Here is a 25,932-nt window from a genome sequence, read left to right on the forward strand (position 1 = left end):
TGATATTTACTCAGGAAGCTACTGAGATCTAAGACAGACCTGCAGGAAACGATAGCAGGAGGCCATGTTGTAGAGTTAAAGCTGTTAAGACATCTCCATGCAAAGGGTCACAAGAATGTGGAAGAGTCAGCCAAAAGAAATATCACAAAGTGTATGACCAGGTCACATCCCTTGGCAAAACATGGGCTGCATTGGAATGGCCTAGGAGCTCTCTTAGCCCCCACCCCAGCTTTTGTGGCAAAGCTCTAAGAAAAGCTATACAAAGTTGAAAAAACAGAGCAGTTGTATTTTTAGGGTGAGTCCCTGGAGGCTCTTTACATTTTTTCTTCTGAGGGAGCACTGGATGCAGTAACCTAAAAACCTCAAATATATACATAATAAGAACTAGAATTTTAAACCAATGAATAAATGGCACTTTTCAGAGTTTGATTCTCTTCTTTGAATTGGTAAAAATATCAATGCTCAAAAATTATTCTGCCTAGAAAATTAACTAAATAAGCTAGGAAACAAAATACTATATTAAAACTTAAATCCAAAGGGTTTTCTGGTTACTTAGAGAATGGACAAGGTATATTGGTTTAGGAAACTATAATCTATATAGGAGTGCATCTTACTGTTTATTAAAAAGGAGTTCTTATTTTGCCCTTGTACTTATTTAATAATAAATATATCTATAGGGTTTATGGAAATTTGAGGCATAGCTTTAGACTGTAAATAGGCAAACTTTTTTAGTAAAGGGTCATATAGTAAATATCTTGGGCTTTGCTGGTTATATAGTCAGTTTCAACTGCTTAACTCTGCTGTTGTAATAGGAAAGCAGCCATGAACAATACACGAAGGAACTGGTATGGCTGTATTCCAATAAAACTTTATTTATGGACACACACAAAAAAATTGTATTTCATATCATTTTTCACATGGCATGAAATATCCTTTTGATTTCTTTACAGCCATCTAAAAATATAAAATTTATTCTTAGCTCATGGGGTACACTTAAAGCAGGCAGGGAACTTGATTTGGCCCTTAGGCCACAGTTTACTACCCCTGATTTCACAAATAAGCTACAGCAATGTTACAGATATTCTACTAGGTATGATCACATACAAAGCAAACTGTATATGGTGGGGATGAGGGGGGCATGATTTGGTGTTTGTTCAATTAAGTTGACACAATGGAGGAAAACAAGGCAAAGTCTTTCAAACCTCAAAGGGAGGCAATTTTGTGTGTATGTAATTTTTAATTTAGATTATCCATTTACATGTCAAAATTGATAAAGTTAGTCATCTAAGTTGGGTCTAAAGAATTAGTATATTTTTCTTCTAATTGCAAATCACTCCATCAGTAATATCTTTTAGATTTTAAAGCAGGAGCTCAATTTACAAATTTTTAAGGGACACTAGTAAATGGAAGCAAATAAAAGAAAATGTCTAGGAGATGTTAGCCAAAGGATACAGAATTTAAGTTAGACAGCAGAATAAACTTAAGAATTCTATTGGACAACATAGGGAGTATCGCCAATAACAATGTGTTATATATTTGAAAACTCCAAAGAGAGTAGGCTTCTGGTACTCTTAACATAAAAAAGGTAAGAGGTAATGGACACGTTAATTAGCTTGATTTTGCCAATTCACATTGCATACATATTTAAAAACATCATGTTGCATATAATAAATATACATAATATGTCAATTAAAAATAAATTTTAAAAAGTTTCTAGGGATGTGATTCTGAATGTTTTCCTTTTGATAGTTTTAGGCACCAGAACTGCTCAACACAAGACAATAGGAAAGACTGGCAGTTCTGCTCAAGCAGTAATACCATTCAGTCTCTTTCTACAATATTCCCTAGTGTCTATTCATATGTAATTACTATCAATTTATGGGAAGTGATATCAGTGGGAGGACCCCCCCCCAAATCTCACTTTTTTTGCTCAGTGAGGTCATGATGAAATATGTATTGGTATCCATTACAGAAAGAACTTACTCACCAAATTGGAAAAGCAATGGGGTTATATAGATTGGCACCTTGTTAAAAAAAAAAAAATCAGTGTTCTCAAGATAATTAAATTAAATGCTGTAAAAAAGTGAGTGAATTCCCTTGTGTGCCAGATTCCTGCCTATGTTTAAGGAGTCTTTGGTTGATTCCACTTGCCATCTTGCACCTTGGTTATCACTGTACTTCTGCAGGTAGATGCTGCCCTAACAGTCTGGGCTTCAGAATAAATATACATGGAGCAGAGCTGACAGAAGAGCTACACCCTCTGAGGCTGACTGCTGGACATAAGGTCAAACTGCTGAGCTCTGATTCAATAAGCCAACCAACTTGACCCACAAATCCATGAGGATATGCGATGGTTCTTTTAAGCCACTGAATGTTAGAGTAGTTTGTTATACAGCATTAGTGTGGTAATACCTAACAGGCACAGACACAATTCTACATTTTAGAAAACACAGCTATAAAGCATCCATTTGTGTACCTACATGCACAGGGCAGAGATCTTATAGAAATCTCCAGGGTTCTCCTAATCCAGGTTCTTCTTAGGTTCCTTACAAGAGTTTATAGTCCCTACATGGTGGTATTATCCACCTACCTAGTTGAAAGCAATAGGTTCTAAAATATATTCTCTCTTTCTAATAAAGTTGAAGGCCCAATCATATAGTGAAACCATGTAATAATTGAACTATCTAGTAAGAGGATGCCTATGTTTGCAGAATCAGAGAGCATCAGCATTTTTGACACCTTTATTTAAATGGTGGGAACCAAATATATGCAGGAAGTCTTTATAACTGTGTCCCAATGATAAGGTTTCACTCTGCAGCCATCCTGAATAAAAACAGCTATTAAGGTTTTTTTGAACCAGTTCATCTTGATAAGGGTCAAAGTTTTCCCCAAGAGAGGTCTATGAACTGCCGCTCCCTTTGAAATGAATGAATAAGACCATGAATATAACCATGAATATCAGGGTTTGCATAACTGTTGTGCTGCCCAGCACTGCAAATCTATGTGGGACCTGTGTTTATCCTTGTTCATAAATACTTTTGGAAAACCATGATGAGGGCAGAGTGCCAACTCTCATGTACCTTTTCCAGGCTGCTGCAAGTTCAACCATGAAGTGTCATTACTGAAATGGATGTTCCATTAGAACAATCATGCAAAGAGGGAACGTGGAGCATTCAGGCAGGGCTAAACATTGCCACATTTCAATCAAAAGTGCTTTACTTGTGAAAACACAGGAGTCAGAGTCATAAAATCATCAAAATGCTCAGCTGAAAATAACAAAAAAAGGGCGTTCTTTATTTGTGGTTGCATATATATTGCTGACAATAAGAAAATTGAAAGCTTCTCTTATCTCGTTCTCAATTCACCTTACTTTCTCCTGTTGTTTCTGGACATTTTTGGCATAAATGATCAATGGAGACAGGAATGTTTCCACTGTGTGGGAAGGACAGTGAGAGTAATTTAAAAGATGTTATCTTAAGGGGAATAGGCCAGAGATCACCCAGATCAGGGATAGGGGGAGGAGGTAGGGTGGGTATGACTATTATTATTAAAAAGTGAAAAGGTTTTAAAAACAAGACCTCAAAGTTATCATCTCAAGCCAATGACATTGAATAGTCAGCTGTTGCACAGTGGTTCAAGCATTCAGTCTCAGTAGTGAAATGAACATAGAAGGATTTGAGTCTTAGCCTCCCTATTTACTAGCTGTGTGGCCTTGAAACAGATACAAAGTTGGTGTCTCAATCTCCTCATATCCAAACAGGGATGATTGGAGAACCTCCCTCAGAGGATTAAGTGAGATATATAGAATGTGCAGGACTTATGGAAACTATTAAATAGATATTGGATGTTGTTGTTGTTGTTGTTGTTGTTACTGTAAGTTAAACTAGGTATTTCTAAGAACTCTAAATCACTGACTAAATTCACTAACATTCAAGCACAATCTAAGCATCAGACACATGCTACAAATGGCCAAGGATACAGAGTCAAGATATGCCTCATGGTTCTGACCTCTGCCCCCTTGGATTTTACAGTTTTGTTATGAATATGTCTTCTAAGAAGCAATTATTAGCAAGATAGACATTATGAAAGTGGCTGCACAGGGAATTAACAAGAATGAGAAGTGCTTTCTGCAGTTAAGATTAAAATGCGAGTTTTCTCTTTGCCAAATTAACTAGATTACAGGATGATTCAGCTGCAATTGTTTCTTAAGCAGCAATGATAAACAGCAATCACTTTTCAGTCAAGCATAAATTACTTTGTTTGTGTTGATGTGTAACTTTAAGGGTTAAAATCTTCTACCCATCAACCAGAAGAAGCTCAACTGATCCCTCCATTTTCATTGTTTGGAAAACAAATGACATTAGACTATTATTATGGGCTTAGAGGGGGAAATTATCTATTGCAATTCCCACTTACATTAATAAATTTAGACCAGAGCACTTCTGAATTAAGTATGGAGTTTCCTTTAGTAAGATATATGTAAAATATATCACTATCTATGAAGTGAAGATTGAGTTCTTTAATAGGCTTGTAATATCGATATCCTTAAAGGCTTGTACATGACATAGGTGGAGTTGGCATAATGCATGACTCGTTTGAACATGGTAATTAAAATAATCCATGGGAGAGATAAGACATCTTAAGAAATTTCTGTAATACTTTCAGAATTTAGGAATTTTAATCACATAACAAACCCCAAACAAGACTACACATGCTATTTATACTATTTTCTGTTTGCCAACACCCTCCTTCAGCCCACAATAAAAAAGAAATGAAGCATCCTGCCTTCCTTGCACTGGTCCCTGCTTTTCCATGCCACACTGGTCTTACTGGATTGGCTGGGTTTGGTGCCAGAAGGAGACAGGCAATTAGGAGGCCAAAAGGTCATGGTATGGATTATGCACTCCATCCCTGCTTCTCTAGACTCCCCTGCTGCAGTCCTCTGTGAACACATTGCTGGCATCCTTTCCAGCTAATTCTGGAAATTGCTGGGCTTTGGTACCACTGCTCCCTCCCTGGTAACAGCATCCTCAAATTGCTAATCATTGGGTACCTCACACTCCTTGCTGATTCCTTAAATCTGTCAATATATCACTAATAGTTCACTCCAAGTTAAGACTTCTTGAGTATCTTGTTTGTTTCCTGTTTGGATCTTGATTGAACGATACTAAGCCCTTCTCTGTGAATTAATAGCTAAGATAGGAAGATGCCTTATATTTAGAGATAAAAGCAAAGACTAATTTACATTTTGTTCAGACCATCAAAATTACATCATAACACTAATAGTCCTGTTGAAAGACATGTGTGTACTCACCAAAATACTACTACATGTTACCATTTTCAAATTCTTCTAGGAAACTCAGCATTCCTTTGTTGACTATGATTACTCTGTGGATCTAATTAAAGTGACACCATCACACTTAGGACCTAGGGCAATGTACATGGCTTTGTGTCTGTGTGGAGCAGCACCTACCTGGCACAGGGTCACTCAGGAAATACAGAGCCAAGGTATTCCCCAAGATGGCAAGATGATCTTGGCTTCTTCATTGTAATGGGAGATTTAGACAAGTTTTTAGCAGATATTTCAATCAGCAGCAGAAAGGGGTCATTCAAAAATATTTTTAAAGTTTATTCATCTAAAATTCTATTGCTGTTCTCATAACAACTTCCTCCCAAAGCATAACTCCAAATTCTTCTGGAAACTTCAGTCTAGAAACCTAATTCAGTTGACACTCTAAATACCCAAATATTTCTACATTTTTAAAATATAAAAGTCCTAAGAAGATGTCAGCCAAGAAGCGAAGAAAATCCTGATGAATTTTCATTTCAAAGGGTCATGGAATCTTTCAAGGAAACCAAAATTCCAAGAGTCCTTGGTAACAATAACCACATTTGAATGAATGAAGTAGCTTTATACTTTATGGCTAACTTTTAGGTACTGGGACACATCCCATATAAACATTCAGGTAGACACCACAAAGAGAAAGGAACACCACTGATTGGTGACAGTAATTTTTCATTTGATTTTTCTTTACATTTTTTTTTAGTATTTAGAATGTACTAAGAAAAAAACTCAGGAAAATGATCTTTGACAATATGGTTATAATCAGAAAATCTGAGAAGGTATTAAATTAGAAGATATTAAATAAATTGTATCTGTGGGAAACATTTGTAATTGCAGTCCAAAATTTGGCAAATACCCAAGATTTTTAAATTTATTGACCCCCCCCCCATCATTTTGGAGCTTTCAATCTAAAGTAGGCTGTGTCTATTCAACAATGTGACCAGAAGTTCAAAAGGGCCCCTACAACCCTCAATGATAGAACATAAACCAATCACCTGCTGCTCTAGGCTTCTTAGGAGATATTTAACCTTGATAGGTTTGAGAGAAAAGAATCGGGAGCCACTGTTTCCCTATTTCTCCCTTTTGTGTTTCTTTCAGTACTTCTTGCATTGTTCCCAGAGCAAACCTATTCATATCATATCCTCCACCAGCGGGACAAAAATCAGGCACCTTGCTCCTCACTTTGGGGCAGTTGCAGATTCAATATTCACCCATGAAAGCTTTCTGAGATTTCCTCAAGTACTCATTGGAAGATTATAGCTTCTAATTGTAGCCCCAGGCCTAATAGATTTGATAAACTAAATTAGAATACAACTTAGCTAAAGTATGACAAGAGAGAAAGAAGACAGGAAACATTTTTTTAAAAAATTGGGTATTGAACCTGAGTGTACTTTACTACTAAACTACATTTCCAGTCATTTTAATTTATTAATTTATGTTTTTTTTTTGAGACAAGATCTCACAAGTAGCTGAGGATCTTAATAAGTTGTTAAGGCTGGCCTCAAGCTTGTGTTCTTCATTCCTTAGTATCCTATGTTGCTAGGATTGCAGGCATGTGTCACTATGCCTGGCAGAAACTTTTTTAACCCAACATTAGGAAAACCATTAGCATCAAGGGGTGAAGAAAAAAGGGCTCAAGGTGCCAAGGCTTCTAGAAGGACCACAATGCTCTTCCCAGAGTAATCCCCCCACAAAGGAAAACATCCTGTTTATAATTGTGACTCACATCTAGCAAATCTAGCTCACATTTTGTCAATTCCATCTCTTAGAAAGCAAGGAAACATAATGTGCCATGCAAAATGATTTTCAAAAACATCAAATTTTTTGATGTCTATGGAGGTACAATTAAGTCAGAGTTTCTTGATCTGGGGACTATTGACACTTCTGGGGCTGAACAGTTCCTTGCTGTACTGTGTGGTGCATTATGTGAAGTTTGGCAGAACCTCAGATCTCTACCTACTAGATGCCAGCAGCACCCCCACCAGTCGTGACTATAAAAATGTCTTAAGACATTGCCCTAAGTCCCCTGTTTGAGAACCACTGGCTTAGGTTACCTTGAAAGGGAAAATTGAGGAACATATTGGCAGACCACTCAATGGAGATGAAGCATTCCTGTACTTCCTATATCCTTAAGGGTTCAACTGAAATAACCACTAGGGTAGAAAACAAAGAAAATCTGTACTAGATTATCCAAGTCACCTGGGGTAAAGTACTATCTTACAGTCTCTGGACCTGTACTACCAACAAATCAACTTTTGTAGGATATGAATCTTCACTTGCTTGAAGAGTAAGTGGTTCACCATGAAAATCAATCAGTGGTTTCTAAATATAGCTGATATAATAATCACTTTCAAAGCTTTTTCAAATTATTGATTCAATGTCTGGTCCTTGGAGATTCATATTTAGTGGGAATTGGGTGAAAACCAGAAGCCAAAATTTAGCATCTCTTCTCTCCCTGTATCCCCAGTCATCAAATGATGAAGAGTTAAATTTGGAAACTCCTGGTGTAACCTGTGTTAAAAATGTTTAGGCAGCCATATTCATCTACTCATACATACTTATTGGGAGCTACCTTCTGTGGGAGTCTGCTCCAGACAGTGGGGATACAATGGGGAAAGGCAGATGTCTCTGCCCTGAATAAACTTCACATCAGTTAAGAGATGGATGCATAACAATGGATGTATAACATGAAACCAAGTAGTGATGCAAACAATGAAGGTGGTGGCTCACATGATATGATCAATGGCAACTGAGTGGGCTTGGAAGCACTTCAGAAATAGAAGTCAGGAGAGGTGACAGTTTTCTACAGTTTGAAAGATGCAAAAAGGCATGCCACACAAAGAACCTTCTGGGCAGAAGGGACAGCAAGTACAAAGGTTTTGGACAGGAATGAAATGGTGAATTTTGTGAAACAGAAAGGACACTGATGTGGCCAGGTAACAGCAAGGTGGAGGAGGGTGGTAGGAGGCAGAGGATCATGTAGGAGGAGGTGGAAGGCCAGGGTCATGGATGAAAATATTCTAAGTGTAATGGAAATAAACCAGAGAGTTTTAAGCACTGCATTTCACTATTTATTTTTGTTTTTAAAAGATTACACTGGACACAGGGGTAGCCAACCATTTACTGAGATGAGAGAATCTGGGAATTAGACAGGAGAGGGGGGGAGTGAGAAATGAAGAACTCAGTGAAGACTTCATTTGACTACACAATCACATCACAACCAAGTTGAGAGTCAAGTGTATTCAATCCAGAGTTATCACAATGTAGGGAAGAGGAAAAGTAAATAATAGAAGTTCATGCATTTCTTTTCAGATGATTGGCAGGTATCTCTATTATGCAGCATCCAACAGAAATGTGATTATTTTTCAAATAATAGTATATAATGAGTAGCTTAAAGGATAGGAGATGTGATTCTGTAAGATGATGGGGCTTCCAAACCAATGAGGACTTGTCTGAGAAAGGCTCTGACTGTAGCAGGAAAATAGTGATGCTGGGAAGAGAGGAGGTTAGAAAAAGCATCCACAATTAGATATTAGTTGAAGGGATTCAGTAATCTCCCATTTATTTGTACATTGCAAGCTTTTTGCTTTTATGGGAACACAAATGATAAACAAACAGAGTGATATAAAAACGCTTTATAAAGGTGAATTTCAGGCCATGCCACAGGTCAGTACAAGTTCTGCAGAATTTCTAGATGTTTCCACTGGCATCAGTGATGGATAAGAACTGATTCATATCAGAACAGCCCTACAGCAGTGCCCAGTTCTTGACATATTCAGAATTGCCCAACATTACTGAACAATTAAGTGAAACCAATGACTTCAAACTCTTTGAAAATTGAATGTTCATTGGGAGCCAACGTGGAAACTTCTGTACTGTGACCATAGCCAATCTAGGTGAAAAGAGGCTTTCTATCAAGGTAAGTGGCTAACACTTCTGGTGGGCTCCTTAAGGAAGGGTTAAGTGGAGCAGGGTATAGTCAGCATCTGATTACAAGGTTGTGGTCACAAGCACAGATGGTGGGGTGACCACACTAAACAGGAAGTGAGATCAGCAACAAAGGAGCACAGAAGTCAGCCAGTACACGGGAAGAGAATGAGCAGCTTAGGGTGTCCAAAACTAGGCCTCACCTACTGGATTTATGCATTCAACACATATTCATCAAGCACCTACTCAGTTCCCAGCACCTTACTAGGTGGCAGAGTGACAGCAAGGACAAGAACCATCAATAATATCTCCACTGAGTCTTCTACCTGTCTGTGAGACAGAAGTCAATGATTTTCTTTTTCTTTTACTTTTCTTTCTTTCTTTTTTTTTTTTTTTTTTTTTGAGAAACAGGAAAAAAAGTTTATTGCTTTGCTAGCAAAGGAGAAACACAGGTAACTCCTGTCCCAAAGGCTGTGCTCTCAGAAGTCAATGATTTTAAACCCTTAGATAGTAACTATATAGGGCATGTGATCTCCCTTTCCCCACCCAAGCTGAGGGTAAACACAGGTTGAGACCCTAGGAGAGAAAAGCCATCAGGAAGTCACTGGACCAAACTTTTTATCCAGGGCTCAGTGGCCCATGCCTGTAATTCCAGTGACTTGGGAGGCTGAAGCAGGAGGATCACAAGTTCAAGGTCAGACTCAGCAATTTAGGGAGGACTTAAGCAACTTGGTAAAACCCTGTCTCAAAATAAAAACAAACAAATAAATAAATAAATAAATAAAAGAGCTGGGGATATAGCTCAGGGGGCAAAGTGCCCTGAGGTAGCACAAAAGTAAGTTACATTGAACTTAACGGATATTTAAATTTTGTGTTTTTTTTAAATCTGTACAATCATATTAAATATCCATTTGATTATGTGATTTGACAATATTGATGGACACATTAACTCTCTGAAGGCCCCATATCTGGTTGTTACTTTGTTACTATGACAGAGGGGATGGGGAGAGAAATAAATAGGTTTAACTGTCTCAATCATCTCAATGACTCTGAAGAGCACTGTAGGATCAGAGTGCCTGGACAAAACTCTCAGTTATGTTAACAACTATACCTGTGCCACCATGAACACTACTGCTCTGATACTAGATTGGTAACAGAAAGTCTGCCTAACGCACCAGTTCGAATTGAGGCTGAAATGGTCTCAGACTGTCTTTAAATACTGTGTAATTTATATAAGACCATTACTGTAAGAACAATATAATGCCCTGCAGCTTCTCTAGAAGCACTGCCAGAGCATCATTGGTTTATTCAGGTCATCCTCAACTTTCATACTCTATCCCTTATAAACCTCATCCACACTAAGTCTGGCTAGTTTTCTGTCCTAAGCATTTCTGGAATATGCCAACTGCTCTCAACCTCCTGCCTTGCCACCATCTAGTATTGGTCATCATCTCGTACCTCTCTTCGGTCCAAACTCCAGAATGCATTCTGGCTCCTCCTCATCCAGACTTCAATGTTGGGACCAGAGCAAGCTTTCCAAAATACAAATCTGATCAAGTCACCAAGAGGTGTCAAGACAACACCCAGCTGGAAGGCTGGAGTAGCCATAAAGAGAACATGGGAAAACCGTGGGAGGAAAGGTTTGGAGAAGATCATTAGCTGCTAACACACATTTTTGTTGTGATAATAAAACAAGATGACAGTTGTACTATACTTTGAAAAAGTGGGACAATTGAGACTGATTATATAAATTTAAAATGCTCTTATCTACTCCAGTGTGTGTATTTCACTCTCTGTACTGCTGAATGTTCATTTTAAAAGATGAGTGAGGTGTTCTTAGCAACTCAACATTTCCGCTATGTAACTGTCTCTTTGGAAAATTGATCAAAATCCTGACACAAAATAGATACTCAGCATAAGTTTGTTGAATGAATAAAATGTGAGCCCTTGGATTTCTCATATGCAGTCTCACTTTGGATGCAAGAAATGCACTGAAGGAAGAACATTAAATACTTGCCCCTGTGTTAAAATTCAAAAGAGACAAGAAGTACTGGAGATGCAGGAAGGGTAATTAGTAATTTTTGAGGGTAATTATTTTGCAGGAGAACAGACCAAGAAAATCCCAAGACCACAGTACAATATACAGTGGGGCAAAACCATGTTGAGCAAAGTAAGTGGAATATTTGTGCTGAAAGACAAACTAAGCTCTGGAATTATCAAAATCCAAATGAGGGAAGTAGAAAAGAGTACAGCATTCAAACAGATTTAAAGACCTGAAAGTTTATGCCAATATGAAAAGCAACAGTTCATACTTATAACGAACATTCTTTCCACCTGTACCTGATTCAGGGTTGCTGAATGTGGCTGCTTTATCATTCTAAAGACTGGGGTCCTAATTAGAATAAATATAGTTCATGCTTGTATAAATATATCAAAATAGATTCCACTGTCATATATAATTAAAAAGAACAAATAATTTTTAAAAAGAAAAATACAAAAGAAATTTTGGAGAGCCTGGATGACTTCTTCCACCTGAAGTCCCAATAAATTCCCTCTCACAGCTTCCTTTCTACAGTCTTAAATCAAAACATATGTACTAGATGATGTGCATTAAAACAAAGGGCTATTTAACAGCAAATCTTCAGAGCTTAAAAGGGGATATTAGCATCAGCTTGATTTGAGGTTTCTGGCTTGAAGAGAATGAGGCAGCTGAATTAAAAAAAATTAAAACTTTGGTGATATGTTGGGTGAATTTGCAAAATTCAGGCAACTTCACAACATGAATAGACACATGGATTCTTTAAATTAAAGAACCAGTTCTCACCTTTCCTCTTCTACCTACACTCTCATGAATAGAATAAAAAGACCTCAGATCACAAATTAAAGGGCACCAGTACACAGATTAATATCTGGAAACACCGTGGGATGCAGATGTCAAACCCACAGAAGGAGCACAGACTCTAGCTCTTTCAGTGCAAAGCAACCTTTGCTAAAAACTGATTACCCTTGAGACCACTTTAAAGGGTAAATCTCTGAGTCGCCAGTGTCTCTAAAGAAAAGAATAAGCATCAGTAACTCACAAGTGTCTCATTTGGCATTTCAAAGCAAGAAACTATGGCCAAACAGGGGAAAGAGCTGTCACAGGTTCCTGGAACATTAGCTTACGAAGGGCTTTTAACAATTTTCTAATTCAGGCCCTGATTTTTCCAGAGAAGGAAAGTGATGTGGAAGAGATGCAAAATTTGCCCCATAGTTGATTCAGGACCAGCAGGCAGCACCTGGAACAAGCTGAGGAAGCTCAGAGATCTCTGAGCCTACCATTCCTGTCCATGTCAACTACTTTCTTGGGGAAAAAAAAATATGTGGGGAGTGGATTTTGAAGGATGCAAATTCCAGACAGATAACTGTCTTTGCCTTATTATAAATATTGATGGTTCTTGTCAACTTTCTGTCTTGTCTGTTTCTCTCCAGTTTTTAAAATTGGCAGTCAGAATGTGAATCTCAGCAGTGAAAATCTTGTCAAGGAAAACTCAGAAAATTAGCAGATGGCAGAACAACTGCAATATTTCATCTCAGAATGACACTTTTTTTTTCTTAACAAATAGAAAGTAAATGTCCAAAGACTGGAGTAAGCTAAACCTGCTATCTGTCTCCTTCCTTTTGGGAGCATTTAGAATCCTCAGAAGTAGTACTCATTCCTTAAACCTCTTTCTTTTCTTCCTTCTTGCCACCCCCCCCCCAACTTCTCTAAAAAATAAACTCAACCTAGAATCTGGATTTGGTTAATCATTAACTCTAAAATTTTGACTCCTTCTGCAAAGAAGGCAAACCTCACGAGCTTTTTGTCTGTTACTCTGCCATACCAGAAGCGCTTGGCACATAGTAGGTCCCCAATAAATATTCGTGGAATGTTTAAATCAACAACCAGAAGACAAGTCACCATGAGGTAAAAAGGAGGATCCCACAGAATGCCCCCTGGCATCTTCTTGTATTAAGGCCACGTTCTGTTCCTCCACAACTCAGAAGGAAATGTGTACCCTCCTTCCAAACAGCAAACTGGGTTTACCCGAAGGCACCCCACAGCATTTCTACGGGACTCCACTAGCCGCACACTCAGACCTTTAGGTATCCTTACCTCCTGTCTAGCTCTATTCCTGTCCTTTCAATGTATCTGATTGGAAGGCTGGCCCAACCCCAGAAGCCCCCTTTCTTAGCCCTAGACAGCAAGGCAGCCACAAGGTCCAGATCTCCTGTTCCTGACACAAAGACCACGGCGCAGTGAAAAGAACGCTGACTCTGGGGTACCCTACAAAGATATTTCAAGGAGCTCAGCTGAGTTCCCGAGCAGGTGGCACTCCAGGGTGAGCCCCCTGGTACACCCGCTCCCCAACCAAGGACCTCCGGAGAGCCACGATCGCTTCATCTCTGCGCTGTCCCTTCCTAGGTCGGCCAAGTGGCGCCCCCTGTCGCCTCTGTGTGCGCCGGGACACTCACCGCGTAGTGCAGCTGCGGCTTCTCGCGGTACGCTGGGTCCCCCATGTCCCCACCGAGAGGAACGGCGAGCCCTCCGGAGCAACCTGGGGTTGTGGCGTCTCTCCGAAGTCCTCTTACTTCACTGTCATCTCGGGGCAGCCCCTGGGCGCTAGCCCTGCTCTGTGCGCTATGAGCGCGGTTCAAAGCGCCCCTGGCACTGCGTCCCGCAGAGGAGCTGGTGGGGACCGGAGGAGGCGGTGGTGAAAGGGGAGGGGGAGGAGGAGGAGGGAGCGGCCGAGCCTGATGCGATGGGCGGGCGTTTAATTCCTTCCGCTCCTGGCGGGTCGCTGCTGCTGTGGCCGCCGCCAGCTGTTCGGGGCTGCAGCCAGCTCGCCCACGACAGGTGTCAGACCGGCCAACGCTCCCGCCTCCTGCCACCCCGCTCCTCCCCGGATCCTACGACCTGGAGCTGCTGGGGCTGGAGCTTCAACACCAGCGAGGGGGCGAACTTGGGTTTCCAATAGACTTTCGCTAACTTTCAGTGAGGTGTGGGCCTGACCCTGGAAGGCGATTCGGAACCTTCTATCAGGGAGAGATGAGTTTTGTTTTTTGGAAAGCCCTCCTCTGCAAGAGCCTCAGATGTGAGGACCTTTGGAGAGGGTAGTATTGAGGAGGACTAAGTAATACTTAGTTGGGGAACTGTTAAGCGGAGGAGGCCTGGTAGGATACTGGCCCCAGCAAAGCCCTTGAGGGATAACCGAGTTTGCAGAACCCAGGCAGTCTGGGGAACCCCGCTGGAGGGGGAAGTCCTGGAGAATTTACTGGAACGTGAGGAATGGTTTTGCAGCCAGGCTGGATCTGGGTATTTACTGCGGGGGGTGGGGGTGGGGGGTAGTGCTCCAGGCGCTGCTTTTGTGTCTTAGTTCCTTGGTGCAGATCGGAAAACGGCATTGTAAGGGTTTGGGAACAGAAGAAATGTAGTCTCATTGCAAATGCTGCCAAATAAACCAAATCATTTTAAGTACACACTGAAGGTTCACAATAACACTAAAATCTGGCCTCTGCCCTGAAATCCCATCATGGAAACAAGTCTTTTAAAACACCTTGCAAAGAAATGGCCAAGTTTTCCCTGAGTCCTGGCACTCTGGAATTTATATACAGCCTCTCAGAAGCTGAATCCAGACAAAGGCAAGGTCTGGGGCTAGAGTGGACACTCCAGACCCATGAAATCAATCAATCCAAGCCTAAGAGGGGTGGTTAATGAAATGGATGATGGGTTTGAGTGTGGCTTGTGCCAATTCTTCAGGCGTCTGCTGTACTGGACTCTGGGAGTGAACTTCCAACTGCTGTGCATGAGGAGGGGTAAATAAGATGTGTCTAGTACCATTCAGTTGAACCCTTACAATTTAGTTGAACTAGACCATCCCCCAGCTGTAGTTATTTTAGAACAATTAGCAGAATAATTATAATTAACAATGTAAACGTGAAGACAGGGGTGCAGACATCCTGAGAAATCTATCACTAGATAAGCATATGACAATTAATATGCCTGGAAAACTGTATGGTTATACATACTAATGATTATACCCAGAATGTTCATAAAGTCTTTAGATATAACTGTTTATGATGGAAACAATGTAAATGTGAATCAACTGGTGCATATAAACCAACTTAGTCTTTGCACACAATAGAATACTACTCAGCAATAAAAAATGTCACCAATGCATACATAGCATGAATTAATCTAACAAACATGTTGAGAGAAATAAATCACAGGAGTATATACTGGAACATCACACTTATTTATTCTGCAACTAAAATAAAGTGTTGAACAGAAATAGGCAAATGTGATTCATAGTAGAAATCAGAACAGTGGTTACCACGGTGGAATAGCCTGGGAAGGGGGTGCAGGGGAACACTCTGGGGGTGCTGAAAATGGTTTATGTCTTGATCATTAAGACCGGAGCACACACACGCACACATTCATTGAGCAGTACACTCCAGCTTGGTGCAATTTACACCCTTCACTATGTGTACTTTACACTGCAGTAAAAATAAAATTTAAAATCAATCCCCTGCTCAAAATAAAACCTTCCAGCCAGAGAGAAAGTCAATTGAACTATTTACCCAAGTTTCTCCTTCTTCCTACTGTCAGCTCTGCCCAATGTCTCCTTTCCCTCTGCTATGGATTAGAACAGAGTAAGCCCATTCTCTTTGGAAGCCTTACCTGCTCAGCAACATATCCAGGCAGAGATGGCAATATGATACACTGAAGAGTTTTCTTTCACTCTCTCCTGAACATATCCTTTAGAGCAAAGCCACCAAAGACCCTTAGAAGATGGCAGAGAACCAGTGTGAGCTTGGCCATCTGGCACCTTTCATAGATTTGTACCTGGGGATCCTAAGGAGGGTATGTGCATGCAAATGAGATTCAATGACCTTGACATGCCCAATTTAGGGATTTTTGTTTCACCATGGTATATTTGGAAAGACTCCAGCCTTAGGAGTCTTCCTTTTGTCATAACATCATGAAGCTTTTTAACCTCCCAAACCAAACTTCCTACACAGACTGTTTATAAACATGAAGTGAGTTCCTGGGTTTCTAAAAACTTTATTGGATTTTTAAAATCATTACTCCTGAGTAAGTTACCTCTTAAAACTGGGTCATCTTAGATTTTGCTTATATTCTGCCTTTGAAAAAAATGTATTGTCACTGAATGACATTGTTTAAAGCAAAAAAAAAAAAATTCTGCATATTTATGTTTGAGGAATGACTTCTGCCTTCTAGCACATTTCTTGCAAAAGATGTCATCATTAAATTGGCTTAAAATTTTCAAGTATAATACGATTATGTGTTGTTGTTGGGTTTTTTTTCCCCTGTGTTTGAAGATTTTTGTGAGATAGTAAATAAATTATTTAAGCATTTAAGAAAATAAATTATCAGCTGGGTATGGTGGTCCATGCCTATAATCCCAGCAACTCAAGGCTGAGGTGGGAGGATCACAAGTTCAAGGCCAACCTTAGCACCTTAGCCAGGCCCTAAGCAATTTAATGTGACCCTGTCTCAAAAATAAAAATAAAAAGGGCTAGGGATGTGGCTCAGTGGTAAAGTGCCCCTGGGATAAATCCCTTGTACAAAAAAAAAAAAAAAGAAAAAAGAAGAAGAAAGAAAATAAATTATCAGTCCATGGAATAAGGAAGGCTCTTAAGTCTCTTAAATTCACCTCCTAGTGAATCTTTCAGCCCTTTAATCCTTAGTCCATTTGTCCAAGGCTCACAGCTACAGAAGGGACATAAAAGATTGTACAGAACTCTTGGAGGTCTTTTCAATCTTAAATAATTAAAATTCTACACATTAGTTCTATTTCAATATATTTCAAGGTATATTTTAAACCCCACTGTAATTAAAATTTTTTATTTGCATATCTCTACTTCCAAGTATCCTTCCCATGTTATTTACTATTTAAATTGGTCACTTATTCAATAAATATTTTAAGTGCAATAAACATTTTAATATTGAACTATAAAGTAACATGGCATCAGATTTCAAAATTCTAGTTTGATCATTTATGGTGCTAGGGTTAGATAAAAGGGAATAGGAAGCACTTAAAACCTTCAGAGGGGACTAAAATTAATTCAATTCATTGCCTAAGTGGCTTAATATTCTCTTTTGGGTTAGATTTTTTTGAAAAAAAATAATTTCTCTGATGTTTATAATTTTGCCCAGAGTATACTAAGATAATCTCTATGAGTTACTCTAGCAGCATCACCTGTAAAAGAAAGGAGTCACACTAACAGTGGAATTTCTGCGTCTTCCTGGCTCCAAATGTTATAGGATTTTCAGTACTGGATGTTGCCCTTTCCCCCATAGCATTTAAATTAAAACCTTTGTATGCATTTAGCCCAACTATAGGTTGAGGTCAAATTTCCACATTTGGTGCAAACTGAAGGGAGATTACTTCTCTCAGGAGAATTTTAATTAAATTTGTGAATGCAAACTCAACCTAAGAGTCTAGGAGGAGCTGAGCATGCAGACACACATGCGCACAAAAACACTTAAGATCAGATGACAAGTCCCTTCTTGGAGGATCATCCTAATCACTGTTAATAGAGTGCTATGAGGCCCTTTTGGTAGGGAACCCTGCACCAAACTTTAGTGTCTATATTCTTCCATCCTACTAGCTTGATAGTCCAGCTCTCAAAATTTTTAAGGAAAAAAAAATGTTAATACATATTGTGCTGCTTAATGAGTTCTTACAAAATATTTACTCATCTAACCTTTACCCAGGTAAATATATAGACTACCCCAGCATCCCAGACTCCTGTGTACCTCCATTGAATTATAATAACTTCCTCCCTCCTTTCCAGTAGCAGACACTGTCCTATCATTGATGGACTTAACTTCTTTGCTTCGCACTGGTAAGATTTGGGGACTGATAATTCTTTGTTTTGGAGGCCATACTGCACATATCACATGTTTATAAGCACCCTTGGTCCATACCAACTAACTGCCAATATTATTCCCTTTCCCCCAATTATGACAATCAAAACTGTCCCCAGACATTGTCAGATTTCCCCTGGCACAGGGGTTGCAAAATCACCCCTTGTCAAGAACCACTGCTTTTTAAGAAATTAGGCATCCATAAATATTAGAGCTTTTTCTAAATATATATAAATAGATCCACAAGTATGTTTTTATTATATCTAGCTACTTTTGCTCAATACTATTTTTTAAAGTTCACCCATGTTGCTGTATGCACTGTTGTTTGTTCATTCCCATTGCTGTCTAGTATCCTGTTATATGTGGTTAACACTATTTATCTTTTTACTGCTGATGGACATTTATGTTCTTTCCAATTTTGGACTAGTGAAAACCACACTACTTGAACATCATTATATGTATTTCCTTATGCACATGCGCATGCCTTTTTATAGGGTACAAATCTGAAATATAAATAGAGTTGATGGGTAATAGGCGTGCATATCTTCAACATTGCTGGGTAATGCCCAACAGTTTTCCAAATGGATTGTATTAATTAAAATCTTTATTTACACTACCATATAAATAGACCAAACATAGTTTATATAAAGGCTGAACATAGTTTAGAGTTGACTCTTTTAGGTTTCTTCATGGGACTATAAAGATGAAATTTAAGAAACGAAACTCCAGGATCAGGAAGGAGAGCTGGGAAGTAGCTCAAGGCCCTTCTTGTCCCAAATCACATCTTCTGTAAGTGAAGAAGGACATGCCAGCCCTGCTGGAGCCCTGGCATCAGCAATGCCATTGCCAATTTCAACCACCCACATGGGCAAGAAGAAAGAACATAATGGTTATGTTTTGGAGGGAGGACATTTTATTAGGCAGAAGGTCAACATACTAGGGGACAACCTCACTATACAAACTGTAAACATATGTGCCGCATCAGGAGTTACCATTCTGCTCTATGGCCATGATTTCTTCCCTTACTTTTAACCCACTAAGAGAAATCTGAGGAAGGACAAAGGGCCCCATTCCTTTCTCCAAGTAAGTTAAAGAGAAAGATGAAATTTAAGAAACAGAGAACAGACAGCCAGAGAACAGACCTGGGACCAATATTAGTGAATGAAGAATTCCCTGATGATACAAAGAACACCGGACTGCCTGGAATCATAGTCATGTAGAACAGAGAGAGAAAGGAGAAGAATATACTCTGGCATAGCTTTGTGCTACTGCCTAAAGCTTTAGTCCCTAGCACAAAGAATATCACAGAGTTATGCATCCAGTAGGACTGAGAATAGGGGATGTGAAGATTCAAGAGTGCAGGGGAAGAAGGCAGTGGGGGGGGGGGTTGAGGGTAAACAGACAATTACAATAGGTTCCATTTGGTTTCATTGGTTTGTCCTGTTCTTGCCATTTTGATACTCACCAAATAATTGCTACTTGGTGCCAGGAGGCCAGGAAGATTGCCCTTAAAAAGTACCCATGGATAGATGTTTCTAAAATAAATGTTCTATTCAAGGTCATTGGGCAAAAAAGGAGAGGCCACAATCCCTCCAGCTATGATTTTCCACAAATAACAAATTGAAAATCAAGGAATAACTTTTCATTTATATCTGTAATCTATCATTAATCTATTCCTTTCACCACTTTTGATCCCAACTTCCTTTCCTCTGCAATGTTTCAAGTGTATAAAGACTATAGAATATCCACAACATCATCAATGCTCTAGGTGCTGGAATAATTATTTGAAATGATAAGGCTTCTATTATTTATTGAGCACTTATGTCAAGGGTCCTGTGCAAACAGCAACTCTATATACTCAGAACAATAGTGCAAAGAAAGCATGGTTATCTTCATTTTATTCAAGAGGGCAATTAACATGCTTTGCACAGCTAGTAAATGGTAGAGTTGAGAAGTAAATGGAAGTTGGGCCCACATCTCTTTGCAAACTAGTTGAGCATGTTTCAAAATAGAAGCTCTGTTCAATAAGTCGGACCCATACATTAAATTGGCAGCTCCCCTCCCCATATCTCCTAAGCCAGTGGTTCTCCACTCAGGATGATTTTTACTCCAAGGGGACCCTCTGGCAATATCTGGAACTCCTTTGGGGAAGTGCCATTTACATCTACTGGGAAGAGACAAAGAATGCTGCTCAATTCCTACAACGAACAAGACAATCCCCACAACAATGATCTGGCTCAAATTCTATGAGTGGTAAGGTTGAGAAACCTTTCATAGACATAAGAAATTCATCCTTTCCCATAATTCAGGAGACTTAAACAGGGAGATTAAAAGTTCAAAGTCAACTTCAGCAATTTAGCCAGACCCTCAGGAACTTAGCAAGACCTTGTTCCAAAATAATAATAATAATAATAATAATAATAATTATTATTATTATTATTATTATTATTATTAAAAGGACTGGGGATGTAACTTAGTACCTCTGACTCCTATTCTCAGTATCAAAAAAAGAAAAAACATCATTTTTTCATAATTTCTACCTAGCAGTAGTACATCTTATACCAACAATACAGTTTCTTTCAGTAACGTGTGTCTTTCATCACCCTCCAAAAGACAAGGAAAAGATGAGTAGAGCTGAGCCTGGGAATTCTATTCACTTGATATGGCATGCTGTGGGAATACTAAAGGACTGGTTGACCATTTGTGGAGTCACAACTGACAGCTAGGGAGTCCTCTGGAGAACTTGACTATCTGCCCAAAGAAACCACTATTAAAACCTTATCCCTCCCACCAACTTTAGAGGCCCAACAGTAGTATAAAAGGTGACACCTGACATTAGCCTGGTGACGAAAGGTTTCAAAACAATTTTACATCCAGTGGTGCCCCCACACAATCTATTTTGTGATTATGATAAAAGGCAGAACATATAAGGCAAATGTTAAGTATTTATTTTCAAGAGTGTAATAAAGCAAAGAGAATAAAACAGAATGTCCTCCTCCTGCCAAGACACTAAACCTATCTGTATCCCATTAATCCAACAAATAGAGAGAAATGAGCCAGGGAGTTTCAGATCCCAAAGGAATGCTTAATGCAGAAAGGCTGAGCACCAACAGTTTAGCAAAAATGTTATTACCTTGCTGTTCAATGCGAATCAACTACAGGGAAATGTTCCAAGACTGATTTCTTGATTCTTTGTCTTTGGGACCATGAATTATGAAGGTGTTTCTAAATTAGGGGCAAATTTGCTCACAGGGTACATTTGTTAATATTTGGAGGCATTTTGGGTTGTTGTAACTTGAAGGCAAGGAGAACTGGTACTGGTATCCAGTGGATAAAGGCCAGGGATACTGCTTGTCATCCAACAATGCACAGCACAACCCAGAGCAAAGGATGATCTAGCCCCAAATGTCAAGAGTGCCAGGGTTGAGAAACTGTATGGATAAAATTGTTCTGGTGAAAATAAATCTAATAAATCAGAATCTAACATCAGAATAGGTATTTTTCATTATTTCAACTTTGTTTGCCATCTTTCTTCACATTAACACACAGCACAAATGGAAAGATACTACCTACAAAGATCGAAAGATTTTTCCTCCCTTTCATTAGAAGACAGGACAAAAGGAAAAGGGCCCAGAAATAAATGGCTAATCAGTATATGTAAAAGTATGCTCTTCAGGACCATGAGAATAAGTATCTCTTGGTGGTAAGATTTTAAAAATTGATTGTGAGGACCTTCCCAAAATACACTGAATCAGAATCCCTTGGAATACTACCTCAAGACTGATATACTAAGCAAGGTTCCTTGATGGTTATTATGTATGACACAGTTTGAGAACCATAGATGTGGTGTTAGTAAGATGCAGAAACAAATGCTTAGAAAGGCTGGTTCTTAGTCAAGTGACTTGTCCAGTGTCGTGCTGCTAACGTGAGATAATACAAGGAGCCATCCTAAACTCTAGATTTCATATTAAAAGAAGGTTGAAAATATTTCTAAGTGTATGACTAACAAGCAAGAATCAGATCCACCCGCAGCTATTGAAGAAATGAAAATAACATTTGGCCTAGTTAAGCACAACCCAGAGCCTGCTAAGTAACTTGCTACATTTTCCAGTGGTTTTGTCAAGTTTTATCCCTATCGTCTTTGTGATTAAAGGTAAAAAGAATGTTACACATGACTTCTTTCAAAGCTCTTAGGATTACTGATTTTGATTTAATTTTATCTTTCAAAACCATAGTATTCTTTTTTTGTTACATTAACATGTCAAAAATAACAAATATACAAATAAATTACACAAATTATTAGTCCTTTTGGTTTCCCAAAGGCAAAACCCCTTCAAAGTCTATTGAAAGGGCTTCTTGCCCAGAAAATAATTTGTTTTCTTCCAGCTTGGCCAAATAAAGTTATCAGTTGTTGATGGGAAAGTCTGAGATTTAGAACAAAAGAAAGTTGTATATCAAAACAGATAATGTGACAATTTCAAAGTTCTCAGTTTGCATTTCTGTAAGTCCAAATTTTTGTAGTGGAATGATTGAAAGAGCAGAAGATATTCCATCTGTAAAAATTGAAGGAGGAGATGAAGACAGTGATGAATGATTTGAAGGGATGTCATGTGTAAGAAAGGAAAGTCTTTGTCCATTTTTCTCCAGAACACTGGACAAAAACCAAGGGTAAAAATTATTAAGATTCAGATTTTGGCTGAACTTAAGAAAGAAACTTCTATATCTGACCTAACAATTCTACTCCTAAGTATATAACCAAGATAAATGAAAACATGTACCCACAAAAACTTGTACATGAATGAATGCTCACAGTAAAATTATTCATAATTGCCAAAGGTGGAAACAACTCAACAATAAAACTTCCATCAATGGATGAATGGATAAACAAAATATGTTCTATCAACACAATGCATAGTTACTTGGCCATAAAAAGATTTGAAGTACTGTAATATGATACAACATGAATGAGCTTTGAGAAATTGATGTTACTTGACAGAAAGCAGGCAGGAAAATCCACATACTATATGGTTCCATTTATATGAAATGTCCAGAATAAGTAAATCCACAGAGACCAAGAGTGGATTTGTGGTTCACTGGGGGCTGGAGGGTTCAGCAGATAGCTGAAGGGTATAGTGTTTCTTTATGGACTAATAAAAATGTTCTAAAATTGATTGTGGTGATGGGTGTGCAATGTTGAATATGCCAAAAATCAATAAATTTTTCACTTTAAATGAGTGAATTGTGTGGCATGTGAATTCTGTCAAAGGAAGAAAGGGGGAGGGGAGAAAGGGAAGGGAAGGAAGGAAGGACTGTAAAATAATTTGAGGTGGTGCAAAAGAAGGAAGAAGGAAGGCTACTTTTTCAGGGGTAGCAATAACTTTTTCCCTGGCAATATGGGCAATATGTAAACTGAGCCTGGATGACCTTGAGCTGGAGAGGACACACTATGTGGGCAGTTTTTCTAGGACCTCCAACTCTTTGATGAAATAGTATTTCAATGTTTTATCTCTTTCCTGTTTTCCCTAACTACAACATGAGTGGCATAAGATTAAAGACTGGTTTAGATTAATTCTCTTAATCTGTTCTTTCATTCAACTTTTTGATGCTTCCTGAAAGCCAAGTCATATTCGCTTGTTTGTTTTCTCTCTCTCTCTCTCTCTCTCTCTCTCTCTCTCTCTCTCTCTCTCTCTCTCTCTCTAATATAGTTGATTATTGCCTTAGGTATAGTTCCCAGAAACAGATACTAAGATAAGGATTGATGTGCAAATGGTTTACTAAGAATGAGTTCCCAAGAGAAATTGGTATGAGGTGAGCATAACAGGATTGGGAGGGGAGGAAGCCAAGTGAGGACAGTATTTCTTGCATAGTCACAGTCTGAGTCAGATCCCAAGGGGAGATCTCTGGAATATAAATTACACCCCGCAGTTTGTCCCACCTTAAGCAAAGGAGCTCTCAGCTTTACTGTTTTCACTCCTAGCAGTCATGGGCCATGGGATGCCCCAGCGTCGATGTATTTTTAAAGGGAAACTTCTTCAGAAGCCTGCAGGAAATCCTCTATATATAAGTTCAAAGACGTTGGTCATTAGAAGAAAACCATACAAAAGCTGGAGAGTGAAGCAGGAATGCAGAACTGGTAAGAGATCTGAGATATTCTGGGAAGAACACCAACAGTAGCCTGGGCACTTTGGATTGGAAACTTGTTAATACTATAGACTATTTATGATTCTGTTCCTACAACCAGAGGGCCTGAATGGGGTAGCAGCTTGCAGCCCCCTGATGTATTTCTATCAGGGTAAGCATGGATCAATATTGCCAACTTTAACAATTTGCCCTATTGCCCTCTTTGCTGATAAATGCTTTATCTGCTATCTTTGCTCACATTAATCTTGTTTCATTTCACAAACTTGAAATCTTCTGATGTGGATGATCTGCCCACTAGCACTAGAGGATTTTTCATCAGCTTCTGCAAACTCACTTGCCATTTCAATGCTTAATTTAAGGCTGAGCAGATCTCAAAGCTGCAAACCCATCACAGAGTCTAGGCCTAGATTCTCTTAATTGCTAGATTTATTTTCTTCTCCTGAATTAACACAAATAGGCCTAAGATATCAATTCCCAGCCACACACTTAAAGTTTCTCTGCTTCATCAATCATTTCATGATTTTATTTGTTAACTCATTATTTTAGTGGAGGCGAAATCTGTGTGTGTGTGTGCAAATGTGCACATGTATGTATAGACATATATGTATAAATATAAAGATGCAGAAGTCTCTAATGTATGGTAGTTTGGCTTATTTTCTGACTTCATGATGGTGGAAATGTGATACACATTCAGTAGACTCTGTTCTTTGATCTTCAAATTTGGATCTTCTCCCAAGCTAGCAATATGTGGTATAATAATACTCTTGATGCTGGGTACTGGCAGTGAGGCACAGCTCCTGGTCAGCTCATGAGGGAAAACAAATGATATAGTACCATGTCATGTGCTACTAAGCAAGGATGCTCTTCAGGTATATTGGTTATGTGTTGGATACATGATATTTTCAAGTTAGGACTTTTGTTTTTGTTTTTGGTAAAAGGGACTGAACCTAGGGACACTGAGTCGCATCCCTAGCCCTTTTTATGTTTTGAAACAGAGTCACACTCAGTTGCTTAGGGGATGGCTAAATTGCTGAGGCTGACCTCAAACTTGGGATCCTCCTGTTTCAGCCTCCCAAAATGCTGGGATTACAAGCATGCACCACCATGCCTGGCTATGATGGATTTATAGGGAATTAACCCCATCATAAGTCAAGGAGGATCTGTGAATGTGTATATATGATTATATAATCATATAATTGCTTAAAACAGTGCCAGGTACTTATAAGTTCTTTATCACTGTTTGCTTTTACCACATAGCTGTGGGACTTGTCTTAGGTAGCACGATGGCATCTTTGTCCTCTAAATGGTTCTTCTTATCAAAGCACTTGCAACAAGTTTTGTACCTATTGCTATTCTAAAAAAGTTGTTTTTATCTTGCCTACTCTTCTGCTACTCCTTACAACACCTTTTTTTTCCTCATGTTCCACAAGATTATAGCATAAGATGAGGTTATTGGCAAAACTCCTCAATACATAGCAGAAATATAGCAAATATTTAGTATATTGAAAAAAATGAGGACTTAAAAAATTAAAGGGGGTAGAAACAAAAAGAGCTCCCAGAACTTCTTGATGAATATTTTGGCAGCAAAGAGAAAGCCAGAGGGCTT

At 38.9% G+C, this 25,932-nt stretch overlaps 1 protein-coding gene across 2 annotated transcripts in view; it reads right to left on the minus strand.

Moving 5' to 3' along the window:
* The window catches only part of Arhgap6 (Rho GTPase activating protein 6), a 457,476-nt gene that overhangs the window by 224,247 nt on the left and 207,297 nt on the right, over positions 1–25,932 (minus strand). The window contains exon 1 of one of the 2 annotated variants that reach the window (XM_071606523.1): positions 13,766–13,945. The exons of the other annotated variant lie outside the window; for it this stretch is intronic. Coding sequence (XP_071462624.1) covers positions 13,766–13,810 — 45 coding nt within the window. The 5' untranslated portion in view covers positions 13,811–13,945. Of the gene's footprint in view, positions 1–13,765; positions 13,946–25,932 lie in introns of those variants that run through there. 2 annotated transcript variants of the gene reach the window in all.

This window comes from Marmota flaviventris, chromosome X, assembly GCF_047511675.1.
Source record: "Marmota flaviventris isolate mMarFla1 chromosome X, mMarFla1.hap1, whole genome shotgun sequence".
Lineage (NCBI taxonomy): Eukaryota > Metazoa > Chordata > Mammalia > Rodentia > Sciuridae > Marmota > Marmota flaviventris.